The sequence below is a fragment of the Neopsephotus bourkii genome, unplaced genomic scaffold, assembly GCF_033783945.1.
Source record: "Neopsephotus bourkii isolate Nb327-2 ecotype Australia unplaced genomic scaffold, CSIRO-AGI_Nbou_v1 NB_1462, whole genome shotgun sequence".
NCBI classification, from domain to species: domain Eukaryota; kingdom Metazoa; phylum Chordata; class Aves; order Psittaciformes; family Psittacidae; genus Neopsephotus; species Neopsephotus bourkii.
In genome coordinates, this window is record NW_026901939.1 from 442,147 (window position 1) to 468,196 (window position 26,050).

The 26,050-nt window shown below is 49.3% G+C and overlaps 2 protein-coding genes across 4 annotated transcripts in view; one reads left to right on the forward strand and one right to left on the reverse strand.

Annotated features, from left to right (window-relative positions):
* The window catches only part of WNT3 (Wnt family member 3), a 30,241-nt gene extending 16,432 nt beyond the window's left edge, over window positions 1-13,809 (forward strand). The window contains exons 2-4 of one of the 2 annotated variants that reach the window (XM_061368902.1): window positions 4,587-4,828; window positions 11,920-12,185; window positions 12,768-13,809. In XM_061368902.1, the coding sequence (XP_061224886.1) occupies window positions 4,587-4,828; window positions 11,920-12,185; window positions 12,768-13,247 (988 nt within the window). In that variant the 3' untranslated portion in view covers window positions 13,248-13,809. Of the gene's footprint in view, window positions 1-4,403; window positions 4,829-11,919; window positions 12,186-12,767 lie in introns of those variants that run through there. The other variant, XM_061368901.1, reaches the window with a different exon arrangement.
* A 3,165-nt stretch (window positions 13,810-16,974) lies between these two features.
* NSF (N-ethylmaleimide sensitive factor, vesicle fusing ATPase) overlaps window positions 16,975-26,050 on the reverse strand; it is a 62,399-nt gene continuing 53,323 nt past the window's right edge. Inside the window, exons 18-21 of one of the 2 annotated variants that reach the window (XM_061368903.1) lie at window positions 21,996-22,130; window positions 20,742-20,855; window positions 19,076-19,131; window positions 16,975-18,472 (exon numbers count right to left, since the gene is read on the reverse strand). In XM_061368903.1, the coding sequence (XP_061224887.1) occupies window positions 18,454-18,472; window positions 19,076-19,131; window positions 20,742-20,855; window positions 21,996-22,130 (324 nt within the window). In that variant the 3' untranslated portion in view covers window positions 16,975-18,453. Of the gene's footprint in view, window positions 18,666-19,075; window positions 19,132-20,741; window positions 20,856-21,995; window positions 22,131-26,050 lie in introns of both variants that reach the window. The other variant, XM_061368904.1, reaches the window with a different exon arrangement.

Below are 26,050 nucleotides of genomic sequence, written 5' to 3' on the forward strand. Positions count from 1 at the left end.
GTGCAGCTCATGTCAGGCCTACAGGACCAAAGGAGATAAGGAAAAACAAGGTGGAATAAACCAAGATTGAATTCAGTTCATGCAGCAGAAGTCTCACCACAAACCGTCTGCCCTTGCTCAGACCCTGGAGGTGCTCTGCCCTTCTCTGTAGCCAACCTTCACCCAGTAAAGCCCCTGTGCATGGCGTGGTCTGGGAGTTGGGGGCAGGTTCAACTGACCTAACTTGAGGAGTCCTTCTCTAACTCCCTGTGGAGTCACTGGAGCTCCTCTGCAGTGTGGTTCCACTCCTCTACAGTGACTCTACATGGGCCCAGGGTGCACAGGGGATGAGAGAACCCACATCCCACTGACAACAGTGACTTCTGGTTTTAGAGTGGGGGAAGAGCGTGAACGACAAACAGGCTGCTCCTTTGTAGGAGGGATGCTCTGTTCTGGCAATCCTTTGAATGGTTGACATTGCAGAATGAGAAGTACATAAAGTGATGGCCCATATTCCCCAGTGTAAACACCCACAGAGCCCACCCTGAGCAGGACAACCTCCTCCCCAGCCTCCTCCTTCCAACACTTATCCAACACACTCCCTTGAGCCTCATCCTGGCTTCTTCCTTCTCTGGCTTTCCCTTTTTGCTGTATCACTGCACCCATTAACCTCCTTCCCATTCATGTCTCCCTGGGATTAAATGCTCACAGCTTAGAGTAATCCATCCTCTGCCAGTCTGTCTACAGGGCAAGCTTCTTCTTGCCTTCTCTGCCATCCATCTACTCACTGGCACTTTCTTTTCCTGCTGCGGTGTCTCTGCCAGGCTCACTACCCTCCTTCAATGCCCAGTTAGCAACGATGTGGGACAGGGCTTGTTGAGCCCTTAGGAAAGTGGCTGAGGTCTCATCTCAGGGACCTCAGAAGAAATCGGCCTCTCTGCTCCTAAAGGCTGACCTGTGCCAGCGCCTCAGCACCCTCACAGGGAAGAGCTTCTGCCTCAGAGCTCAGCTCAGTCTCCCCTCGGGCAGGTTCAAGCCATTCCCCTTGGCCTGTCCCTACATCCCTTGTCCCAAGCCCCTCTCCAGGTTTCCTGCAGCCCCTTTAGGCACTGGAGCTGCTCTAAGGTCTCCCCTTAAGGAGCCTTCTCTTCTCCAGGCTGAACAAGCTCAGGACATAGGGCTTTTCATTTGACTTAATGCAGATTTAGCCTGGGATGTGTTTCAGTAGCTACTTCAGCATCAGTGTGGATTGGAGGCTAAAATAAAACAACACCAGCACCTCCCTGTCATTCCTCAGACCCTAAGCAGCTCTTCAGCATCCCTTTGTAGCATTCATTTTTCAGCTATACCTGAGAAATCATCATTCTCATCTGTCAAAATAGGAGCACATGCAACAAAAGCACCCCTCCCTTCATCTGGGATTACAGGCAGGGTACACGCTGTCCAACCCTCGGAGCACTCACCAAAGGATCATTTCATTAAGTGCTTTCTCCTTGGTTCCTTCTGGAAATAACCGACGTTCCTCCACCATCAGAGCAGGGTACCAAATACCCAACCAGCTGGTGCCGTGTGCTCCGGAACAACACAGGTTGACCACCCTTGGTCTTCCCAAGGTCCTCTCCTGGGGCACTGCCCATCTCTGGGAAGATGCTCGTGTCCTGCAGTGCCTGGAGGAGGGATTAAGCCCTCCTAGCAGAGGTTGCTGGAAGAGGGCTGTAGATAGGACAGAGCTCATGGATGGAGGCACCACCGTGTTGCATCAATCACAGAATCAACTGGGTTGGAAAGCTAAGCTCATCCAATCCAACTGCTCCCCAGCACTGCCGGGGCCACCACTAACCCATGGCACTGAGGGGCCTCATCTACATGGGGACAATAAAGAAGTCACCCAGGACCTAGAGGCACTGAACTACCCTGAGCTGTCCCTCTGGGAGGGCTCTCGGAAGGATGCTTAACCTAGTTCAAAGCAGCCACAGGGATTCCCAGATGGACTTTGGCCTTTGTGAAGGTTTTAGAAAGGTTTCTAGCCCTTAGGTGTGAGTAAATGAAGGGAGAATCTTAACTGGGGAGAACCTGGCTCTGTGGGCTGCTGGATTTTGGGCAAATCATGGCATTTATACCCACAGAAGGAGGTGGTTTTCAAACACACCAGCTGGAAAAGGAAAAACAGCCTCCTCTGTTCAGGAGGTCACATCACACCAGGGTGTGAAGTCTATAGAGACTTTGCAGGGCAGTAACAGAGAAATACATCCCTACATGCAGGCTGACGGCCATGGGACTCACCCGTGCCCAAGGGATCGGCCTCTGATGCTTTGGCACTTTATTCTTATGAAAAGAATGGATTTCCTACCTGTTTTCATAGGATTGCAAAGTCTGGTGGGGAGTTTATGGCAGCGGTGGCATCTCACAATGGGGACACAAGCGCCCATTCCACAGAGAAGCTCGAAACCCAAGACACAGTCAGCAGAGATTCAGTAGTGGGTGATTTATGAGCAAAGGCTTGGGGTTCATTAAAGCTCTCCAGTTCCCGACTCAGCTGCGACGTTCCTTATTTGAACTCTGCCATCCTTTTGTTCTCCATATTCAGTCAAGACCTGGCATTTCTCAAGCTCCTATGTGTATATATATTGCATGCTTTGACTTGCAACAGTTTCCCTCTTGCTTCTCTTGATCTTCGGGCAAACCCAAGAATTTGTGTCTTGCCCTGTTCACAAAGGGCTGCTGTCAGCAAATTGTAAGAATTAAAAGATATGAATATTATACCAGCTATAACCCCCCTTCAGAGGTCGGAGCTAGCACCTGCAGGTACCTCTCTGCAGCAAAGTTGGGGTGAATTCACAATCTCTGAGCTTAAAGTGGACGTCTGCCACTTGGTAAAGACCCCTTGAGCAGTGCATCAGGCTGAGGTACACAGCCCCAATGCACCAAGACAAAACCAACAGGGTTGGAAGGTTGGTGCGGACCCCACGCCTCCGCTTGCACTGATTTTGCACAAGCCTTTAGTTACCTGTAACACAAGGTGAGGAGGCCTCTGCTAGGAAGGGGAAAAGGGCAAAACTGGTGAGAGCTGGGAAGGGCTTATACAGCACTAAATGGAGAGAAGGAGCCAGCAGGAAAACTCCTGGACCCCAATGTGTGTTTCAATGCATCACCCTATGGCCTCCCAGCACTGCAAACGGGGGGGTCCCAGCCTCTACAATCGTCCCTTTAAAGCAGAACATGGCCCAGAACTGGAAAATGCCAAATGTCTAAAAACAGCACAAAGAGAAACCTCCGGGAAGAGGAAGTTTTCCTCCAGGACAACGGGTGGCAAACGAGAGCTCAGCTGGGACCTGGTTGTGTCCTGCTGATCCTGGGTTGTGCGCTATGAGAGTTGCAGGGATCGATACGGGGCATTGACAAGGCATTAGAGGGCCCAGGCAGGCAGGATGTTTGCCTTGCAACACGGTGAAGCAGTGACCTGAGATGCAGGGGGGGGAAATGCTGTGTTTTAAGGGTCTCATTTCTACCAGGTCCTTGGAGCCCTCAAGCACCGCTGCTGGTCGTGGCTCTTGAGGTGTTGGCAAGAGGAGCTGTACTGAGTTGATGCTGAGACAAAGGGAAAAGATGACAGCGTTGAGGCTCCCCAGCACTCACAAAGAGTAAAAGAATCACAGAATGGTTTGGGTTGGAAAGGACCTTAAGATCAACCAGTTCCAACCCCTGCCATGGGCAGGGACACCTCGCACTAGACCACATTGCCCAAGACTCAGAGCCAAAGGAAGTCTGGTACTTCCAAACCTACATGTCCCGTAGGCAGAGGGGAAAGAAGAAATGTCCCAGCAGCTTTTGCTCTCACTGGCAGGAAACCCTTATTTAGTTCACCCTAAAAACTCTTTTTCATGTACCTTGGACACGTATCTATCCATGTACCTCCTTTCCATATATCTAATCCGGCCAAACTCTGCCACTTTCAAATACTACTAGGTCTAATTTCTCTGGATACCATGTGTCTCCCCAACCAGTGGCCCAAAGAGAAGATGGATTCGCTGGCCATCTCTGTAGGAAGGATGAAATTGAGAAGGTGGGCACAGTGTCTCCCCTGCTAAGGCAATGAGGAGATAATTCCAACCTCTTCAAGGATGCAAGGATGTGCCCACCAGAAATTGCAGTAAGAGGATCTGCATTTATTTCATCCCAGACCAAGGGGAATCACACAGAGTCAACTTGAAACTGCTGGATCCACAGCTTTTCTATGTCTAGCACTATCAGATGGGAAGAAAAGGAGCCACTGGCCTGACAGTGTCGGGACTCCTGGGGGATTTAAGGGATTAAGCAGAGAAACAGATTCCCCTGCGTTTGCCACAGGCACTCAAGCTCCTCGTGCTGTGCACTGCGCTCACACACACACAAACCCCTCCTTTATGTGCACATCCATCTGTACACCCAGTGATGAACGGGAGCCTCCCAGCCCAGCAGGGCTTTTGTGGTCCTGCCCTTGAGTGTGAGCGCCTGGGTTACGAGTTGATGCTGGGAAAACGCGTCTGTCCCCTTCTGTGGGTAAAGCTGTGGGCAGCAGAGCGGTACCAGTTGGTTTCCCAACCCTACGCTGTCCTCTGTCCCTGCAGGTCCCTCGCACTAGGTCAGCAGTACAGCTCGCTGGGGTCCCAGCCCATCCTCTGCGGCTCCATCCCCGGCCTCGTCCCCAAGCAGCTCCGCTTCTGCCGCAACTACATCGAGATCATGCCCAGTGTGGCCGAGGGGGTGAAGTTGGGCATCCAGGAATGCCAGCACCAGTTCCGGGGCCGGCGCTGGAACTGCACCACCATCGATGACAGCCTGGCCATCTTCGGGCCAGTCCTGGACAAAGGTAACCAGCAGAGCCGGGGGGCTGCGGGCAAATAGGTTTGGTGTGGGGGGGGGGAGGTTAGAGAGTCACATCTCCCTTTGGCTTTGGATGCACCAAGGATCCCAGCACCTACTGGGAGCACATTCTGGGAAGAGCCATCCCAGCTTTCAGTTCTCCAGTTTCTTTTCCCCAGTTTTCTTTTGGAATGTTCCATCAAAAGAAGTCACAAGGGAAGGGCCCATTCCCCTCCCAGGAGCTCTCAGCAGACAAAGTACAGGAAGGGGAAGGCCTTGCCTCAAACATGCACGTAGGTTTCAGGATCATGGGCTCCATCCTCCCTGCCCAGGGCATGCAGCACTTCCAAACAACAGGGAAAGAGCCAAGGAAGAGGGTTGGGGTCAAGCTGCTTGGGGTCAAGGCATGCCCTTTGAAGCATTGTCTACCCCAGGAGGCCAGTGAGAAACCATGGTGGAAAACCAAGGTTCTGATAGGGCTTAGTTGGGATTTCAACCAAAATGGTCAGGGCTGGGAGCAAGAAGAGGGAGAGGAAATGTATTTTCCCTCTCCTGTCTCCAAACACTTACACTTGCTCCCTTTCATCACTTCCTCCTGAAAGACCACCTTTCTAGACCCACTGGTGTGGATCTGGCACATTGGAAGCTCATTGATAAGGCACCATGAAGTCCGGATTCCCAATGAGGTCACAACCTGGGCATTACACTGGGAAACCTGAGAAGCTGGTCCTCAAGACAGATGGGGACCTGCACCTCTGCCCTGCAGCCAAATCCAGCCTCATAGGAAGGTGCTGGAGGACTTTGGTGACAGATCCCATGTCCAGTTAGCAATCCAAGACCTTAGGTCAAAAAGCATTCCCATGAAACTGAACCAAATGGTGGATAAAAACCTCCCCTTCTCTCCAACTCACCCCATGGATTTTGTTGACTCCACGCTGAGTTCAGACATGTCTTGGCTCCACAGCTTCGTGTATGTAACCAAAACCATTCCCAAAGCTTCACTGGTATCATAGAATCCGAGACTGGTTTGGGTTGGAAAGGACCTTAGCATCATTCAGTTCCAACCCCCCTGCCATGGGCAGGGACACCTCACACTAAACCATGGCACCCAAGGCCTCATCCAACCTGGCCTTGAACACTGCCAGGGATGGAGCATTCACAACCTCCCTGGGCACCCATTCCAGTGCCTCAGCACCCTCACAGGAAAGAATTCCCTCCTTAGATCCAATCTAAACTTCCCCTGCTTCAGTTTGAACCCATCACCCCTTGTCCTATCACTACAGTCCCTAATGAAGAGTCCATCCCCAGCATCCCTATAGGCCCCCTTCAGATACTGGAAGCTGCTCTGAGGTCTCCACGCAGCTTCTCTTCTCCAGGCTGAACAGCCCCAACTTTCTCAGCCTGGCTCCATACAGGAGGTGCTCCAGCCCCTGAGCATCCTTGTGGCCTCCTCTGGACTTGTTCCAACAGCTCCATGTCCTGTTCATGTTGAGGACACCAGCACTGCACACAGTGCTCCAGGTGAGGTCTCACACTCTTCCCTACAAAGCTCCAGTATTCCACCCAGAAACACTTGATGCCATCTTTTGCCAGCCTTGGCACAGCCTCCCGGAAGAGCGGCAGCTTGTGTCAGCGGAAGGAACTCGCCTGGGTTGAAGTGTGATCCCTCGCCAAGAGGAACCATGAGGTTCAATCCCCTCCTGGTTTGCCAGGATGTATTTTGGGGTAGCTGCTGTATCTCCTGTCAAGTAACTTGTCATCGAGGCTTGCCACGCTATAGCTTGGTGCCTGATAAAAGCACGGCCTGAACTTCAGCTCTTACAAGAGCAGAAAGTTTGAATGTTCTTAAAAACTGTCATAAAAAAAACACTTGAAACACATTGGAAAAGAGCTGTTAGAGCATTCAGGCGCTGAAAATCTCCCACCACCATTGCTGTCAGCAGGAAAGTGCTTGAAAATCGGGTCTGACCCATCCTCCTCCTAATAAGCAAAGTGAACTTTGAATTCATGGAGAATATGCAAGGATTCTGCAGGGACTCGAGCAGAACCTCCTGTGTGGACATGCCCCAACGCCCCCCAGCTGACACAGTCAAATATCACCCCTAGCTCTGAAACTCCTCTGACAGATGGGGAAGAACTATTGAGCACATTCGTTATCAGCTCTCCCCAATCAAACCCTGATGCATCGATACCTCCTAGAGAGCACGGCCAGGCTCTGAGCTTGCAATGTGTGGTTATCCTGGTGTCTCACCAACCTGTAAGGAGAACAGTTAAAAATACACAGCATCATCTGCAGATAACGGTACATCAAAGTCCAACCCGCTTGGTTGGGGTTATTATTGGCATCTTCAACCGTGCTGATGTCTTCTCACTGCTCCCTTGAAAATCAGCAGGAGGAGAAGGGATGGGGCTCATTTCATCCATGTAGCGATGATGTTGGCAATGTCAGTAGTCCCACTCTTGAACCACAGGGACAGGCCAAGGGGAATGGCTTGAACCTGCCCGAGGGGAGACTGAGCTGAGCTCTTAGGCAGAAGCTCTTCCCTGTGAGGGTGCTGAGGCGCTGGCACAGGGTGCCCAGAGAAGCTGTGGCTGCCCCATCCCTGGCAGTGTTCAAGGCCAGGTTGGACACAGGGGCTTGGAGCAAGCTGCTCCAGTGGAAGGGGTCCCTGCCCGTGGCAGGGGTTGGAGCTGGAGGAGCTTTAAGGTCCCTTCCAAGACAAACCACGCTGGGATCCTATGGCTCTATACAAACACAACCTTTCCAGCCACTGCTTTCTCAGCCGAAGGAAGAGACAACGTTGGCAATAAAAAGGCTTTTGTCCTGCCCTGATAGATCTCATTAGCAGTGATGAATCTGGGAACCAACCCTGCTCATCACTGCCAGCGGCACTGTGGATAGTGTTGCTGAACACATCTGTTGTCTTCACAGCATCACCTTCTCCCAGGCTCTTGTCCCATTTTCCTTAGATGCAGCACCAAGAGAAACCAAGAGTTTTGAGCCCATAAACTGAACTGAGATCTGCAGCTGTTGCCAGCTGGGTTTCATATCTGGCCCTGAGCATCTGTGACTGCTATTGCTGTGCTCCATTCCTGTTGACTTCCAGGACCACAGAGGGGTGTCACCCCACAAACCAAGGTTCAAACCAGACAACAATCACTACTGCAGCTTGGGCTGTGCATTAGGCCAACAGGCATTAAATACTAAGCCCAAAATAGCCATCATTTAAGCTATGATAACTACCTGGATGAAATCACCTCTAAGTATCAAAGAGCAATATTTAGGTTAATCTCATCTACTACTCCCTTAAGTAGATTGAAGCTATTATGGAAAAAACTTCAAAGGTGCCTTTCTCATTACAATAGCATAGAAAATCACTTCTAATACAGCCTAAAAAAGAAATTGAGGATAATTTCAGTTTAAAGGAGCTGCAAAAATGTTAATCAGGGTTGGCTCCATTCACGGAGAGCTTAGTCTGAGGAGCAAGGCAGTGGGGAAAGCTTGCAGTGGTTGGGCTGCATGGACCCTCTGTAGCCCACATGCTCAAGCCATTCTTGGTTGCTCCTTCTGGGCTCATCGTCCAGGCTTTGAGTGCTGGTGTCAGTGTGGGAGCATAGCACATCCCTCCCTGAAATGGCCCAGCAGGCTCCGGCCACCAGGTCAACCCACAGTCTCCATCGCTTCGCTCCAGCTTCACCATTCCCCCTCTGCAGCCGGTTGGTTCCCCAGGGCCACGCTGATCATTTGCCTGCAAGTTTTCTTCTTCTTCTTCTGTTTTTGGACGTTGTTTTTTCTAACCTGGGCTCTAATTAAAAAAAACCCAACCCCTAAACCCAACCCAACCCCAGGACGTGGGGTAAGATCGTGTTTTTACAAGCAAATTCCCCAAGATGATTTATACTGCAGGTGTGCAGTCTGGGACAAGGAGGGAAGAAAAACCTGCTTTTCCCTCCCCTCTCTTCTCCCTCCCTTTTCTGCTTAAAATAAGGTCAGCTCTTATTAAAAGACAAGGGCTCCTGCAGCCAAGCCCTGCCCCAAAGCCGGGTGACTTCCTGCTGCTCCGGGAGGGCGAGCAGTGAGGAGGTGAGAAAGGCCATGATGTTGGTTCAAGCATCGTGCCTGGGATGGGCTGGTTGTGAGGGCAGGAGGCAGGAAGGCCCCAGAGGCATCTGGAGAGCAACTCCGGGGATGGAGGAGAGGTCTCTGAGCCGCAGGCAGGACGGGATGCAGGAGGGAGGTTGGCAGGAGCAAGCTCCTGCATCACCGCCCGCAATGGGGGAATGGCTCTTCCCCTGCCTCCTCGCACCGCCGCTGCCCTTTGTGCGCTCTCCTTGTCCAGGAAGGTGCCACCGGTGCTCCAGAAGGGTCCTCTCCTCCTCAGCCATGGTCGGGCTCAATCCTCTTGCCAATGGCACCGGGCAGGGCAGTGCCTCGCGGTGCGAGGAGCCAGGTGCAGAGAGGGCAGCTGGGCCTGGGCTGCCTTTGGGGGTCCTTGTGTGCTCATCTAAGCCCCTGCCACGAGCTGTGAAAAGCCAGCCCCGCGCTGAGATAACCCATGGCTTTTCTCAGCCATGACACTTGCAGTCATTTGCATCTAAACAAGGGGTGTGTGGGATCAGGGGCCGTCTTGATATAAACTCAGCAGCTTAAAGGGAAAAGGGGGAGGGAAAAGGAGAAGAGGGAGAGAGAAAAATAAGCTTATACCGATGAGAAAGAGCTAAGCTTCCTCCCCTACTGTGAGGCCGGGCGAGCGATACCATCCCAGCGCTGCGGTCGTTTCAAATCACTGCAGCATTCACACGCCCTTTAGCCATTCTGATCCGGTGGCGGGGGGCTGGGGAGCGCCATCAATAGGGATTTCCCAGCCGGGCCGGCGGGATTGGAGGGTGACGGCAGGACAGGGGGAACATTGCCCCGTTGCTACGAGGTGCTCCTGGGGAATGCCAGTGCTCTGTGCCGTGGGTACGCTGGCCCGGCGGAAACATTCTGCATTATGCTGGTAATACAGTGTGACACCGCGGGAACAATGGCAAATTGAGTGTCCCAGCAGGTAACGGGCCTGGCTGGGAGACAGTCGCAGTCGTGCACTGTCAAGGCGGCTCTAATCCTCTCTGGCCAGCCCCTCCCCTGGTTCTGGGAACGCTCTGCCCGCATTTCATCGCTGGGAAATTCTCCCCAGCTCCTCGCTCGGACCCGGGGTTGGATTTCAAGGCCAAGCGCTCGTGTTCGCAGCTCTTCCTCCCTGCCCTGCACCACGCGTGGGGCACACGGGGTGGTTTGCATCCCACCGCTGCCTGGCCATGGCAGCACCAGCCCCAGCCCGGCCCCCAGCCCAGCATCCATGCGGACGCACTGACACGCGGTGCCTCTCCATCCCATTGCCATCCCTTTCTCATCCCCCTCCCCGGGGTGGGAAGCAAAGGCACATCAGCACGGAGGGCGGCTCGTGTTCTCCCCCTCTGCCCCGGAGCTGTCCTGGTCTGAGGCCAGAAGGGCTCGCTAGCTCCTCTAATCTGATCTGCTGTAGATCACAGGCCACCCAAATAGCCTTTGTCAGGCTGAACCACTCCACTTGAAGCAGGGATCTTCAACCCATTGGCCCCAGTGGTCCCAGTATAAGCAGCTGGTGAAAGGTATGCAAGGAAAACTGCAGCAGGTAGAGGCTGGATCTCTGCTGGTGTTATCAGAGGTGGGAAGGGCAAGGAAGGGAAGAGTGAATTAAAGAAAGCGAAACCCACAGCATGGTCCCATGGGATTGAGCAGCCCTGGTTTAGGAGCACGTTTGGCACCTGGATCTGACCTCTCTGCGCTGCAGCAGAGATGTGCATTTCCACAGCAGGCACATAGCCACGAGCTGCCCCTTCCAACCACCTGCACAGGCTGACATCAGCCCAGTCTGAGCTGCCCGACTGTTGGAAGCTCTACCCCGCCTCTGCAGAGAAGCCTGCAGGCCAGGAGCAAGACCTGGTGCAGCAAAGACCTCCCCAGGGCAGATGGCAGGAGCAGTGAGGGATGCATGGGGCAGCTGAGAGATGGTTCCTGGCTCCTGCTGTGGAAGCAGGGGATGGGCTCCAAGGTCATCTGAGCCAGCAGAAACCCCTGACTTCATCCTGCATCCACTGGGGACCATCTTGATCATTTGGTCCAGCTACACCCATGAGGCAGCTGGAAACAACTCCTGCAGCCAGGGGCATCATCCACCAACAATGGTGCCCAGACACCTGCCTTCAGCACCCTCCTGGGCTCCTGCACATCGGGGATGAGCTTGGATTGACTCTAACATCTACTCTGGATGTAGAGGCCTCAGGTCTCCGTCTTCATAAGGTGGCACATAGGGTCAAAGCACTCAAGCATCATCCACAAGGGTGCTGCACTTATGCAGCCTGTGGCAAAGCTGAGAGATGTCAACCAAAACATGTCCTCAAGGAGAAAGCTGAGACTGAGACACTACTTTGGCTGTGCTTGGAGTGTCTGTCTTTAGTGCAGCCTTCGTGAAGTCAACGGTCGAGCTCTGGTTGATTTCAAACTGAGGAGAATGTGAGGTGTCCCTGCCCATGGCAGGGGGTTGGATCTTGATGATCTTAAGGTCCTTCCCAGCCCTAACTATTCTATGGTTCTATGATTCCAAGAACACCCCAAGAGCCTTTAAGAACACCCAAGCAGAGCTCTGTAGCTGAAGAGCCAGGTCACTGCTGCAGACTCAGGAGTCACACTTCTGCCTGCTGCTGCCTGTGTGCTTCAGGTGTCTCCAGCAGCACTTGACCCACGTCATTTAAAGAGTAATAAAATAGATTTTTACTTTTTAATGAAATTTAGATGAGATTTGGGTAAGGCCTTGGCACAGGGTGCCCAGAGAAGCTGTGGCTGCCCCATCCCTGGCAGTGCTCAAGGCCAGGTTGGACACAGGGGCTTGGAGCAAGCTGCTCCAGTGGAAGGGGTCCCTGCCTGTGGCAGGGGTTGGAGCTGGAGGAGCTTTATGGCCCCTTCCAACCCAAACCAATCTAGAGTTCTGTGGTTCTATGATGCTGAAGGAGGTTAGGAAGGAAAACCCAAGTGTGACGTTGACCGATAATCCCATGGACTCTATTTATTCCCAGCTACCCGGGAGTCTGCCTTTGTCCACGCCATCGCATCGGCAGGGGTGGCCTTCGCTGTGACCCGCTCCTGTGCTGAGGGCACGTCCACCATCTGCGGCTGTGACTCCCATCACAAAGGACCTCCAGGAGAGGGCTGGAAATGGGGGGGATGCAGCGAGGATGCTGACTTCGGCGTGCTGGTGTCCCGGGAATTCGCTGATGCCAGAGAGAACCGGCCGGACGCACGCTCAGCCATGAACAGGCACAACAACGAGGCCGGCAGGACGGTGAGTGCTCAGCGGGTCCAGAGCTCGCATCATGCCCCATGTGTGACTCCCCTTGGTGTCATGGGACCACAGCTCTCCAGGGTTATTTTCCAGGGCACAGCACTTCCACTCTCCCCAAAGAGGCAGCCGGGGGTTAAGAAGAGCTAAAATGAGGGTGCTGAGGCACTGGCACAGGGTGCCCAGGGAAGCTGTGGCTGCCCCATCCCTGGCAGTGCTCAAGGCCAGGTTGGACACAGGGGCTTGGAGCAAGCTGCTCCAGTGGAAGGGGTCCCTGCCCATGGCAGGGGTTGGAACTGGGTGAGCTTTAAGGTCCCTTCAACACAAACCAGGCTGGGATTCTATGATTGGACCTTGGGGTTAGATTGGGTCAGACAGAGGGGATCAGAGCAGCTGCCCAAATCAGATGTGCTTTTTCAGTGGGATGTTTCTGCCACCCCCCAGATCTCCCCACATTCACAACCAGCCCATGCTCTCCAGACCAAGCTCACATCAGATGTTTAAACCCCGGTAGCAAAGGCAGGTGATCACGCCCTGGGCATCCCAATCCACTGCTGACCAGTTTGTTGTCTCTCCCCTGGACAGACCATCCTGGACCACATGCACCTCAAGTGCAAGTGCCACGGTCTCTCGGGAAGCTGCGAGGTCAAGACGTGCTGGTGGGCCCAGCCTGATTTCCGGGCTATTGGGGACTACCTGAAGGACAAATACGACAGTGCCTCCGAGATGGTGGTGGAAAAGCACCGCGAGTCTCGGGGCTGGGTAGAAACTCTGAGGGCCAAGTACGCTCTTTTCAAGCCGCCGACGGAGCGGGATCTGGTCTACTATGAGAACTCCCCCAATTTCTGTGAGCCCAACCCAGAGACGGGCTCCTTTGGGACAAGGGACAGAACATGCAACGTCACCTCCCATGGGATCGACGGCTGTGACCTGCTGTGCTGCGGTCGTGGCCACAACACCAGGACTGAGAAACGGAAGGAGAAGTGTCACTGCATCTTCCACTGGTGCTGCTACGTGAGCTGCCAGGAGTGCATACGTGTCTATGATGTCCACACCTGCAAGTAAACATAGGTAGGTCTCCAGCTGATGGGAGGTTGCTCCAGAGCAAGGCCATGGGGTCCGGCAACCCTGTGATCAGCCCCCATGTGCTGGCCTCACACTTCAGAGGATGGCATTAATAAACCCTAATGCCCTGGGCCAGGGCAGGCACCCTTACCCCGCCAGCACCAGTGCTGCAGAGGGGGCTCTCAGCATCTCACCCACACAAGGCAGCCCAAAGTAAGACCTGGTGCTGCAGACGAGCTCCATCACTGATCCGCTGCCTTCTCGTGTGCTGTTTGGCATGATGGACTAACCGGGGAGAAGCAGGGACAGCAAAAGCTGAAGGGAGGCACAGCCACACCAGCCAGTGTGCTGCTGACACAGCATGCAGAGCTTCCAGCTCTGTCCTCCTCCGGAGGTCAGGCCCACATAGATGCTAATACAAGGAATTCAGGTGGAAATGAGTTTCACAGTGACAGTTGAACAACTCAAGGCTCCCCTGCCTGCTGGCATGGCCATCCTGGTCTCAGCAGATGTGGTAAGGAGGAGGAAAGGAACGAATTCCCCACAGTAGGCAGGTTCCTTCCTTCCTTCCTGCTCCAAGGAGATGAGGTTGGAGAAGCAAACCTGTCTGAGCCTTACAGCCAGCCTCTCCTTCCACCTCCCATTTGCGCTTACTAACTCCCACAGCCCCAGATCATTTCCTATAATCCCCCCGAGGAGGACAGCAGGAAAGCAGAGCCCAGAGCTGATCCTCTGGCACGTGGGCAGGGTAAGAGCAGAGTGCACATCACTACTCCAGCAGCCTCCTCGCCATGCAGCTGCCCAAGGGAGACTGTGAAGGACCCAGGCAGTTCCAGCCAGATGATGCACCCATTTACTAAGCATTCCCTAATATGACTTTATACCCCAGAGCAAGCTCAGAGCATCTCCCCAGGCACAGGGGGAGCTGCTACACCAGCTCTGAACATCAGTAATGATGGGGAGACAGAAGCTATGGCAAGAAGAAAGTGCTGTCCAAGCCTTTTCCTCAGCCTTCCCCCACCAGGCAAACCTGTTCAAACCATTTCATCCAGCAAAGAGAGGTAAAGGCAGATGGAAAAGTAGACATTTACTGAACAGCACAACCCCAGGCAGGACCTTTCCTTCCCATAGCAGTTTGGGAGCTTGATGAGGGGCCCTCACCAAGCACAGATGCTATGTTACCACTAGCAGGGATCTGGGCCCCAAGAGTGGCCACACACATCCCATGACCCATCTCAGTGCAGAAGAATCAGCGTTTGTCCCTCCACCTGCTCCCCAGGCCCTATCCCCCCCTCTTGACCACATGCCCCTTCATTTTGGGCTTGTTTTCATGGTATATTGACCCTAGAAATTAAAAAATACATATTATCTGTGTCCTGGTGGGCTCCTCTGCAGCCGATGAGGACCAATAACCGTGTTCCACCACCATTTCTCAAGCACCAGTGATTTAACATAGAGATATGTCCCAACCATTAAAGCTGCATCTTCTACTCCACTCTCTTCTTCATCCACGGGGAACAGCAGTATGCAGTACTGCACAGAGCAATAAAATGGGTGGAAGACCCCTCCATGGCCTTGGCACTCAAACCTGTGGCTGGAGAGAACGAGAGCACAATTCTCAATCTACCCTCTGGAGAGCATGATGAGGAGCTCCTGGATTCATCCAGCAGGAAAAGCATCAGCTTTCTAAACTTACAGATCCCAGGAGAGCTCTAAGGCACCTCCCCAGTTCCGAAATAAGCCCTCTTCCAATATGAAATCCTGTGTCTGGAAAGACTCCAAGTACCTGACTTTAAAGAAAATCCCTTGTTTGGTTGTTTGGTTTTTTTTTAATCAAGAAAAGGTATTTAATATTAAATAGAACATTTATTGCCTTGTAATGATTTTACTGTAGCCAGGTATTCTAGCACTGAATGGAAGACCTTTTTTCCATCAATTTGCTGTATCCAAAGTTTTGTATAAAGTTGTAGAGGTCGATTTTTTTTATTTTATATTCAGAAAATGTCTCTTTTTATAAGCATTATTTATTATACAATGTATATACTTGAGTTAACTAAGATTATATATTATATAAATATATATATTTGGAGAAAAATCTATTTCAACTTGCTTTTTTTTTGTGCTACGTCATTAAAGAGAAGGTAAAAAACTAAAAACATGCACTTGCCAGCTTGTGTGGTTTGCCTCTGAAGGTCCTTTAAGTCCTGCTGAAGACCAGCTATGGGAATGGTGGTTCTTCATCTAGCCTCTTATGCACAGTCATATGAATGCAAGACAATGGTAAAATATAGCAAATAGAGGAGATTTTACAGCTGAACACTAAGTGTGCCTAAAACATGAGATTACTGGATTAAAAGAGACTTTAGACTTCATATTCACCCCCATCAATGTTCTTTCAGGCTGTCACTGAATCACCTTTTGATGGTTTGGACCACTGAAGATTCAAGTTTTCTCCTGTTCATGAATAATTCTGTGGGGGTTTCTGCAACACCTCCCATACATTAACGATGCCATTAAGTGCACACAATTTTACACAGATCTGGCCTCAAATATACCTATCCAAAGGACACAGAAATAACAAGATTGTTCTCTTTTCCTGCATTGATCCTGCACTCTTTTCCTGCACCAAATTTATACCCAATTACATCTGCCTTCTGGCAGAGTGCTGCCTGAAACATGGTGCTGCTTTGTATGTGAATGATGCCCAACTCTGTTTGACTGGTCCATGTCACAAACAGCATGGAAACATAGACTGGTTTGTGTTGGAAGGGACCTTAAAGCCCATCCAATCCCAACCCCTGCCACGGGCAGGGACACCTTCTACTGGAGCAGCTCTCTCCAAGCCCCTGTGTCCAACCTGGCCTTGAACACTGCCAGGGATGGGGCAGCCACATGCTTCTACCTGAGCCATCTCCTGCTGGGTAGCAGCAACAATGCCTTCAAAGTGACACGAACACCAACAACATGTCACCAACAAACCAGACCACCAAAAAGTGCAGCCTCATGGAGTGTTTTGAGCTTAACAGCATTGTGAGTGCAAGCTATCTGTATGCCTGCCCACCATCCCAAGCTATTCTCCACCACACTGCCCTCCAAACCCCATCCCAACACTTTGAAATACATTTGCCTTTGGTTAACAAAGCCAATTCAGAGACAATTACACTTCTAGAAAGTTCAGGAAAAAGCAGTAACAGGGGAAAAAAAGGGGATAAAGAATTTGGCCATTACTGTTTAAAGCAATACAGTTCTCACCGTAAAGCCACTCTTGCCCAGGTAGTAGAGAAAATGTGGTGGAAAAATGCTGCCAGGAGTCATTCTCTTCTGCCACCTGCAGGAAACACTTTGGATGGAGATCTCAGAATAGGTTGGAATAGGTGGAATATCACACCCAGCATTTTGCCCTGTTTTTTCAACATGGCCTTCTTCAAGTGTGATACCCCTGCACACACATGCATGAATCTCTGGGGCTTCCTCAGCACTGCAAGGCCCAGAAAACTCTAGGATGGGTTGGACCAGAGGTCTTCTCAGCCAATTCCTTTAAGACTACCTGTGGTTAAGCTGTCCAGGCTGGGAATATATAGTCAATCCACCCATGCTTAGGTAGAAATTGAGCATCCCTCTGGCTATCAGCAGCCTGAGAATAGCTTTGCTGTCTTCACACCATACATCAGCATTCCATATATACACCTCTGTTCAACAAGCACCAAAGACACAGACGTCTCCTAGATCATCACAAGTTGTTGTGCTTTTTATTGAATCCACTGAATGTGCAATTAAACCAGATATTTATTCATCAATATAGTTCTGGACAAAGACACAATAAGGTTTACATCATTTGCTCTGAAATATAAGTTAATGTGTGCTGCTGTCACTAGGACTAGCAGAGGAAAGGAACAAATAAATTCACAAGATCATACACAAAATGAGAGGGAATAATAACCACTGGGACTCGCCATGTCATCACAATACAACAGCACTGCCAAAGGAAAGGAAAGCAGAGTGGAGTGACTAAAATACTCCAGCTGCTGTAAATGTGCACTAAGGACTACAGTACCTTCACCTTTGGGGCTGAAAGAACGTAAAGCACCCTCTTTCCCTGGGAACACCACTTTGGGTACAAGCTGCTAACCCTCAGCAGCATGTCTGGTCAAGTTTAGGAAGCTACAATGACTAAGATCCCATAAATGGCTTTGATTTCATGCCCCACCAAATTGAGGTATGTTCCATAAACCTTATTAAACGTGTGGAGCCAAAGAACCAGAGGGGAGTAGCCTCATACAGTCATCATCGACAGCATCCTATTGACGTGAGATGACTACTGGGGAAGGACCACGTAGCAAAGTTTGATACATTCCTTAATTTCAGTGCAAAATCATGGCAATTTATTATCTCGTGCATCTGCAGGGCTTGGCTTCCTCTTTTTCTCTAAGGAGGAATTGCAACTTTGGTAACTTGGCCAGAAAATGAGATACAATGCAGCTGGCTAATACCAAAGCTGCCATCTACACTGCACTCGTGAAGAGTTGTCAGGCTGGAATCAGCATCTCTGAAGCTGTCAAATTAACAACAAACTTTGATGCCTTCAATACTGGATCTGTAAGTTTATTCTACTCTGATCAACATACTCCCCTGCCTCCTTCTAGTCCCTAATGCCACTAGCCAGTCTCTTTCATAGGGCCACAAAATACCTGAATATAAAAGAAAGCAGGTACCAGCATTTAGGCAATTTTGCAATTGAATTACTATGGGCACTGTCTTTAGGTAATCAGCCTGGCTCCGTGTTCAATGAGGCATAGTATGACATAACACCAGATCAGGATAGAGTCTTCACCACAGACTGTCAGGTTTTATTAGAGGTCAGGGGTTTTTCCTATAAGGAGCAACTGGATGCTGGACACAAGTGAGCATTAGCTTCAAAACTTACAGGGAATTTCCTTCATGCTCAAACCAAATGAGAATGCAGCCTTGCCTGCACAGAGACAGAAGCACAGTGTTCTAGGAGACACTTCCACATGGTATGAGGATATTAAAGACAAAGAATAAAGATACTGTATTGCACTAAACATGCAGATTCCACATTGGGTTCTCGGAAACAAGGGAGCATTTCAGTTTGTCCAGTATGTGCAACACAGAAGAGTAAAGAGCCCAGTGTGTATTCTCCAGGTTGGTCACTTTTCCAGCTGTTGATCTTGCACTTGGTCCACCTTCAGTCTAGGCAAGGAACTCTTGCAAAAGAAGCCAAACCCGTCAAGAAAGCATGCACATGTATGAAAGCATCAAGCACACACTGGAACCCACTCACATGGAGCCAGGATAGTTACTGGTGTGTTTCCCCAGCACAGGTACTGCCCTACAGGTATTAGTCATTTTCTAGGAGATGCCACTGTCAAGACTGGGCTCAACTATTCCCTGTGATACCTACAGGGGAAAGAGTACGACATCCTTTTCTCAGACAGGAGAAACACAACAAATCAACGTTCCAGATTTTAGACAAACAGCTGGATTTTCACTCTAGCAGAGCCTCCTCTGATTTACTTTAGCTCAAGAATGCTAAATCGTGGTCCAACATCTCATTTAAAGGCACAGGTAAATTAAGAAATGCAGAGAACTCAGGCATGCAGGTTCTCAAAAAGTTGTCAGGACCTCCCCCCTCCCAGATCAACTGGCACATAGCTGCAAGGAGACCTGAGCTGGTATAGAGCTCTATAAACAGAGGAGAGGCCACCACTGAGATCAGTTACACTGCACTGCAGCTTCCCCTCAAGGAGATGCTTGTTTCTGAGCAGAGAAAAGGATTTTAAGCAATGCTTTAAAATAAAAGTACTTACGTTCCTTCTTCTCTCAGAAGAGCCAAGAACTTTTTCACCCGGTACTCAGGATCCATCTAAACATCAAACAAAACAGATCTCCATTAACGTGATGCAATCTTACAGCAGGAAAATGAAGTCACAGAGATAGCTGGAGATGTGTGTTTGCTTTGCCCATACATTGGCCTAGCCAGGGATCAGCCTGACTAAGTATGTCCTCATACATCCTCCGTCTTCCTCACCTCCTGTACAGCTGCAGTAGCGCAGGAGAGGAGCTGCACGTGGTGGGTTAGCACATAAGGGAAAGCTGAATCTCAGCACAAGGCTTCCAGAACCAGCAGCACCAATGTGTGGTTTGGCTCCATCCACCAGGAACATCCCCTAAAGATCAGTCCTGCCTCTCCCCAGTGTTCTGTTTCAAAAACCCCAACAAAACAACACACACGTTTATCTGTCTGCACAGTTTAGGGCAGCATGAAGCCCCCCTGTCTACAGCATCATAGGTGTGCAGCCACGGGGCGATGTTGTGAACAAGGCAAGGGTGAGCATTTCCACCCACCTCCAGATTCAGAACTGCCCATGATTTACATAACCTTTGCCTTCAGGTTTGAAAAGAACCAATGCTGAAGGTTAAAGCAGAAAATGTCCTGTGTCAGAAGAAGGAATCCATTGTCAAGACTGAGTGAAATGGACTGCAACAGAGCCAGGCAGTCCCCGAAGGCCTGCACCCTTTAAATACATTTAATACATGTGAGCAATGACTTACTGACTTGCCTGTAGGTATGGAATTAAAAGCCAAGGAAGAAGAGGAAAAAGTAATCTAGATAAATGACTTTATTCCCTGAGGTGACATCCAGTCAGAGCATATCCTTAGTGCTGTGCAAGTTTTAACAGAATTGTGAATAGTGAACGGAGGGATACATGACTTATATGCTGCTAAACTACATGCCTCTTAGCTTATGCTCAGCCTCTCCTAGGAAGATCTAAGGACAGTTCACTCAGCTGCACTAAATCCATTTGATGTGAAAAGAGAGTGTGTGTGTGAAGGGGGGAAGGACTCCGAAGGGCGCTGGGATGTCAGCGTGGAGGATTAGGGCTGCACGTTACACCCTCTCATTTTTAGCGTGCATACACTGTCGAGCACAAGCTTGATGGCTGCTCGCAGGCATGGATGATGGCTGCGGGGGAGGGTTAAGAGCTACATATTTCTACCCTCTGCAATTATTTTCTTTAAAGTGCTGAAAGTGGAAAATCAAGAGAAGAGCAGCTGAACAGCCTGACAGATTTATCTTCTTCAGGGAGAGAGCACATACACCTGCACAGGCACCTTCGTCTTGAAAAGAAAAATAGAAGGATCCTAAGTGATTGCTATCTGCAATCTTAACATGCTGGGTGTAGAGAAGACATTCCATGAAAGGTAAGTTAATCCAATCCCGCCAGTTGCCAGATGCTCTTCTCTGAAGTGCAGCTCTGAACAGCTTATAGGCACTGTGGGTTTTAAAGACCTCTCCATGGACCAAGACCTGGTGATTTCTTTGTTCAGAACATTTGTTCTCACTGTAGCTCTTTTCTCAAACCAATTCAAAGGCTCCCCACACACAGCTAAAGCAGGGGTCGGCAGAGAAGTGGGAACCTCTAAGACTGCTCCCATTTACCCCAGTCCTTCCTGGACCAGAAACATTCTTACTTGTAATGACATTTCTATCAGCATCAGCAGCTTCTTGATACCAATCCAAACCGGCTTTCCTTTGACATTCTGTGCAATAGTGCTGCGTTCCTTGTCTTTGAAGTTACCCAGGAGCTGGGAGGGGGGAATAAAATACAGTAAAACAAATAATCAACAAGAGGAGATTGTCAGTAGGAATAACGCATCCTACCTAACTCAGGAAAAAGAAAATGAGAAGCTAGAAAGCATTTTCTAGCTTGGAAAGAAAATTTGTTGCAATACATCTAGACAAGGCAAAACACATTTTATTTGATAATAGTTCTTCTCATAACATCTCCAATCAAACAGTCAGTCTCTTTTATGATGCATTTCAGTTTTTATCCAGATTAGACTGTAGAAGGAACACAGTGGCTCAAGCTAAAGTGAGTTTTCAAAACAGCTGCTAGAGCATCTGTGTTTTTCAGGCTTTGGTGCTACTGTCTGAAGGGGGCCTAAAAGGATGCTGGAGAGGGACTCTTCATCAGGGACTGCAGCAATAGGACAAGGGGTGATGGGTTTAAAGTAAAACAGGGGAAGTTCAGGTTAGATACAAGGAAGAAGCTCTTCCCTGTGAGGGTGCTGAGGTACTGGCACAGGTTACCTGAAGAAGTGGTAAATGCTCCATCCCTGGCAGTGTTCCAGGCCAGGCTGGACAGAGCCTTGGGCAACATGGTTTAGTGTGTGACATCCCTGCCCATGGCAGGGGGGTTGGAACAGGATGATCTTAAGGTCCTTTCCAACCCAAACCAGTCTGGGATTCTATGATTCTATTATCACTGTGACAATTCTGCAAGTTGGCATGAGAGATCTGTCTGCAATTTATTTTAACAGCTTTCAATATTCACTACAATTTCCACTATGACACAGAATAAGAAGCCATTAAGTGCATGCATTTATACAGAACCTATAATCTCTTCAGCACCAAACACCTTCATCCAGTGTTATTCCTAGAGCTTGGCACCCTCAAGGAACATCAATTTTAAGTGTCCTAGCTATATTCATTACCCAATTCCATGCCCTTGGAATCCTTCAATCCGCTCCACAAACTTTTCCCCTAAACCTACTATTCTCTCATTCTCCCTTAATTTAAGTGTATGAAAAAGTAATTCAAAGAAGCCGTAGAACTGTTAGATTATGACATAAAGTGGAACAGTGCTCCCAAACACAGACCTACTGCAAAATTACTCCTTTCCAACACATTTTGAGCTTGTTTGTCATCATTGAACCTTTTCTTACCTCCAAAGCCTCCATCAGCTGCTCCCCTGTTGCAATGTTGGGCACGTGAATTGTAGTGCTGAAAGCATTCAGCATTTCCATTTCCTGCAGGACATCTTTGCGACTGGTGGTTCCAATGATGAGAAGCTTGCGACCCTGTCCACACAATGGAGGAAGTGTCAAGAAAGGCAAAACAAGAGAGGAATCAGCTTTGGGAAGTTTCAGCTATCTACATATGAAAAATGGCCATGTAAAAACATGACTTAAAGTAGAACTAATAGGATTCAATCTGTCAGTAACTGAAGTCATCTAGAGAATTCTCTGCCACTGTGCAGACAGTTGCAATGGTTTTACAGGTCACATTTGAAGAGCAGAGGTTCTTGTAAGTCTCTAAGAGTTCCCATTGTCAGTGTGGTTGTGTACAAGGACAGTACCACGTCTGGCAGTCTCTGAGTTCAAACCAACAGTGCACATACACCAATTCTGAGTTGACCTGAGCAATAACAGGGTTTGTAAATAACACAGCAATGAATGGAAAACATCAACTGCCAGTGAAAATCAACTTTTAGTTCATGTTGCAAATGCTATTTCAGTCGTAGTTGTATGTCACTTGCAGTGTTCAGACACTCATCAATGCTGGCTGGTGGCTACATCAAAAGAGCTCTTGGGTTTACCAGCTGCGATCAGTCCCTTTTCCAATGCAAGGGACAAGGAGGCCATGGGTTGACCAGAAGCCTGGCTTCTGTGTCCTCCTCATTTGCTGTACAGAGGTTTAGCTGATGCTCAAAGAGTAACGTTCTAAACTTCAACTTCGTGAAACTAAACTTGGTTTATTTCTTTAATAATGATGATAAAACAAACAAAAATCTATCCCCAGAGCAGCCAGAATTCATTGAAGTGCTTTGCATTCCTCTGACAAAGGATGAAAACCTATTTAAACTTAGTAAGTCTTTGATGAAGATGCTGTGTCTTCACAGTATTTGTTTCCATTTCCCAAGTGCCATCGTATTCCTCCACAGCCTGTGTTTGAACAGATCATACTCCTGCTTTGGGTGATGGACAATGAAAAAGCACCAGAGCTGGTAACACACTCGAGGGCTCACTTCAGGTTTGGTTTTAGCATAAAACAGCACAAGGAGGTGATGCCTAGCAGGCTGGAACCAGAACATGCCCCAGGTCATGAGCTTCACCCAAAGGCAACGATGTGCTGACCCTCCTGTGTATTTATCACTGCCTGCACCTCAGGAGGCACCACACTCAGGACCTCCATCACCTCTTTAGAGGGGCAAATCCCCAGAAACCTAGTAGACAATTGAATGGGAAGCAGTCAATTCCCAAACTGATGACAGGAATGCCAGGTTTAGCACCGCAGTGGGAGTGGGAATGCTTTATTCCTAGACAAAACTCACTTACTGGCAGCCCACAGCAAGCTGAAAAAGGTCTGAGCGTCTACAAATGCCTTTAGTAGCCCTGAGAAGGGCATGCACTGTCCACCTAAATACAACTACTCCGTAGGCTGCTGCTTCCACTGTGCTCTGCATGCCCACTGCACGTTATTCATTTCCTTTCTGACCATCAGGTCACTGTGTAGCAAGGCCAGGAAAATATTTTCTCATTTTATGAGTCTGAGCTAAATCTGAACAATTCGGTAAGATCTTGCAGGTAAAGAGGAAAAACCAATGCGCTCAGAGTAAGTGAAGAGCATTTGATCCTCACGCCTACAAGGAATTCAGAAAGCTCCCTCAGGTGCTCATTTTCAGCTAAAGCACTTCATAGACCAAGAGAACTCAGTGATGCTCAGCAACACAAAAGCTTTTTGCCTGCCTAAAGACAAACTTTCAGTGGTCTTCATCTTTGGGAGGGGGTGGTAAAACAGACTGAAACGCAGGCTTGCAAGCTGTGTGAAATGAGTTCCCCAAGAACACTTGACCCATCACCTGCTCATGAGCCACAGAAGTCTGCTACAAATACCTCTGCTCTGAAGTTACCACCCAAGGACAAGGTTAAAAGGTGCCTTCAACTTGCCAAGATAAAGCTAGGATAACAGCACACGTGAGAGCAGAGCTGATGCGTGCTCAAAGCCTTCAGAAGGCAGAGACAGGGATTATCAGCAGATCTGATTGAGAAAATTTCATCTGGATTCTGATTCACTTCGCTTTCATAGCTGCTCTCTATTTCTTCAACACATTGTCCTCGGTGGCCTTTTGTTCAATTCAATAGTAACACTGATGTACCTGATGTTATACATGCTCTAACTCAGGAAAAAGTATAAGCCCTGTAAGAACTTCTGCTGCCTTATTCACAACATTTGAACAAGTCAGGTACATGCTGTTAGGCCCCTTCAAAGAGTTTTCTCGTTATACAGGTAAGGTGCTAGGGTACAAAGGAAGCCAAAGACTCTTGAACAGGACTGAGCCCTCCAAACCAACCCTCCTGCAAGCACAAATCCATGCCATGCCACACCACCAAGCCTGATCTGCTTCACAAGCTAATGCAATTCTTTTAAACTGTTCATTGTTACTGTATGTAACACTCAAAATCCAGGCCACCTGGGTAAGGGGTTGGGATAATGATGTTTTCCTACGAATTATGAGGATTTTAGGGGAAAAAACCCCACTCAAATGCAGCCGACGAGGCAGGAAGTGTTCCCAAAATACACCTAACAGTATGTATACAGTGTCTGGCCCAGCAGCAAAGACATCAATCAAGGGAATAACAACCTGCAGCCTTGAAGGATGCCACCTGAACAGGTTCCACATGGGAGAAGTCCATGCCTGACTGCAATAAAAATGCAGTCTCATTTGGGATTTCGCCCCAGACTAAAAGGTCTCACTAGGACAGGAGGCAAGCAGCACAGAAATGGAATGAGTGGGGTTGAGTTTTACCTCCTGCAACTTCAGGTGTCCAGGGATGGTCTCATTCCCTTAACTTCCTCCTTTGCTAATGGAGCCCAGCTGACACGAACCTCCTCCCAGAGAAGCTGCCTACACTGCGGACTCAGCAAACTAGTTTCTAAACAGTTGTACAAAACCAAACCGCTGACAGCCACATTTAGTCAGATGAATCCCAAACTTGCTGTAAATCAGGCCAGCGGGCAATTACTACACACACAGAAATGACTCTCAGGGCCTTATTGCCATTTAGGAAAGCCACTGGAATGGGTCATTGTGGCTAGTTCTGTGAAAACACCAGCTCGATGCTAAACCTCACCCAAAATGCAAACACTCAGGCATTTTTAGAGTGGAAAAGAGTATAACAAAAGTCAGTATCCTAAAGGATGAACCCAGGGTGCTCTCAGTAGGCAACCCCAGCCATTTCAAACACCATTTCAAATCCAACAGAGTTGGAGAAATCAGAGGAAAGCACTGGGGGTGGTCAGATATATGAAATGACTTCCCAAAATAGGTTCATGGTCTGTCGGGGGGGTGGGGACACATGAATCTGTTCCGAAATAGATTCATGGTCTGTTAGGAGAGGAGATGAGGGGGAAAGCTGTTTTTCAAAAGAAATGCTAGAGAGCATGACCTGAAATGATCAGTATCAGTTTTAAATGAACAAAAGGGTGCTTGCTTTCACCAGACAGCTCAGCTGAACTCAAGCAAGCACCACACTATGACTGGCAAAAGCTTAACAAGACTCAAAGCAACAGGAAAAGTTAGTAGAGGTCAGATCCATCAGCAGCTTTTAGATATCTCTGTTAGGACCCATGGTCAGGACCCTGAAGGGTTGAAACCTCCTAAGAACAGATGGCTATGCTGCAAAACACTGTTTAAAACGTTTTCACAGCTCCCCCTTAAAACATTCTGATTCTTTCCCTGCTTTCTTCAAAAGAAGCTATGTGCCTAAGCTTGCTCCCGTTAAACCTGACCCACTGGAAAACCCGCTGCCTTAAAACAAGCATCATCTCTGCTGGATCAGTTACTAAAAGAGAATGAACTGTCAGGAGTCCCTTGTACTTCTCAAAGTTTCAGGCAACTTGCTCAGCAAACAAGGGGAAAACCTCCAGAGTCAGGAATGGTTTGCCCCAGGCTTTACCACAAAAGCATGAAAAGCCATCAAAAGCCGAGCTGGAAAAG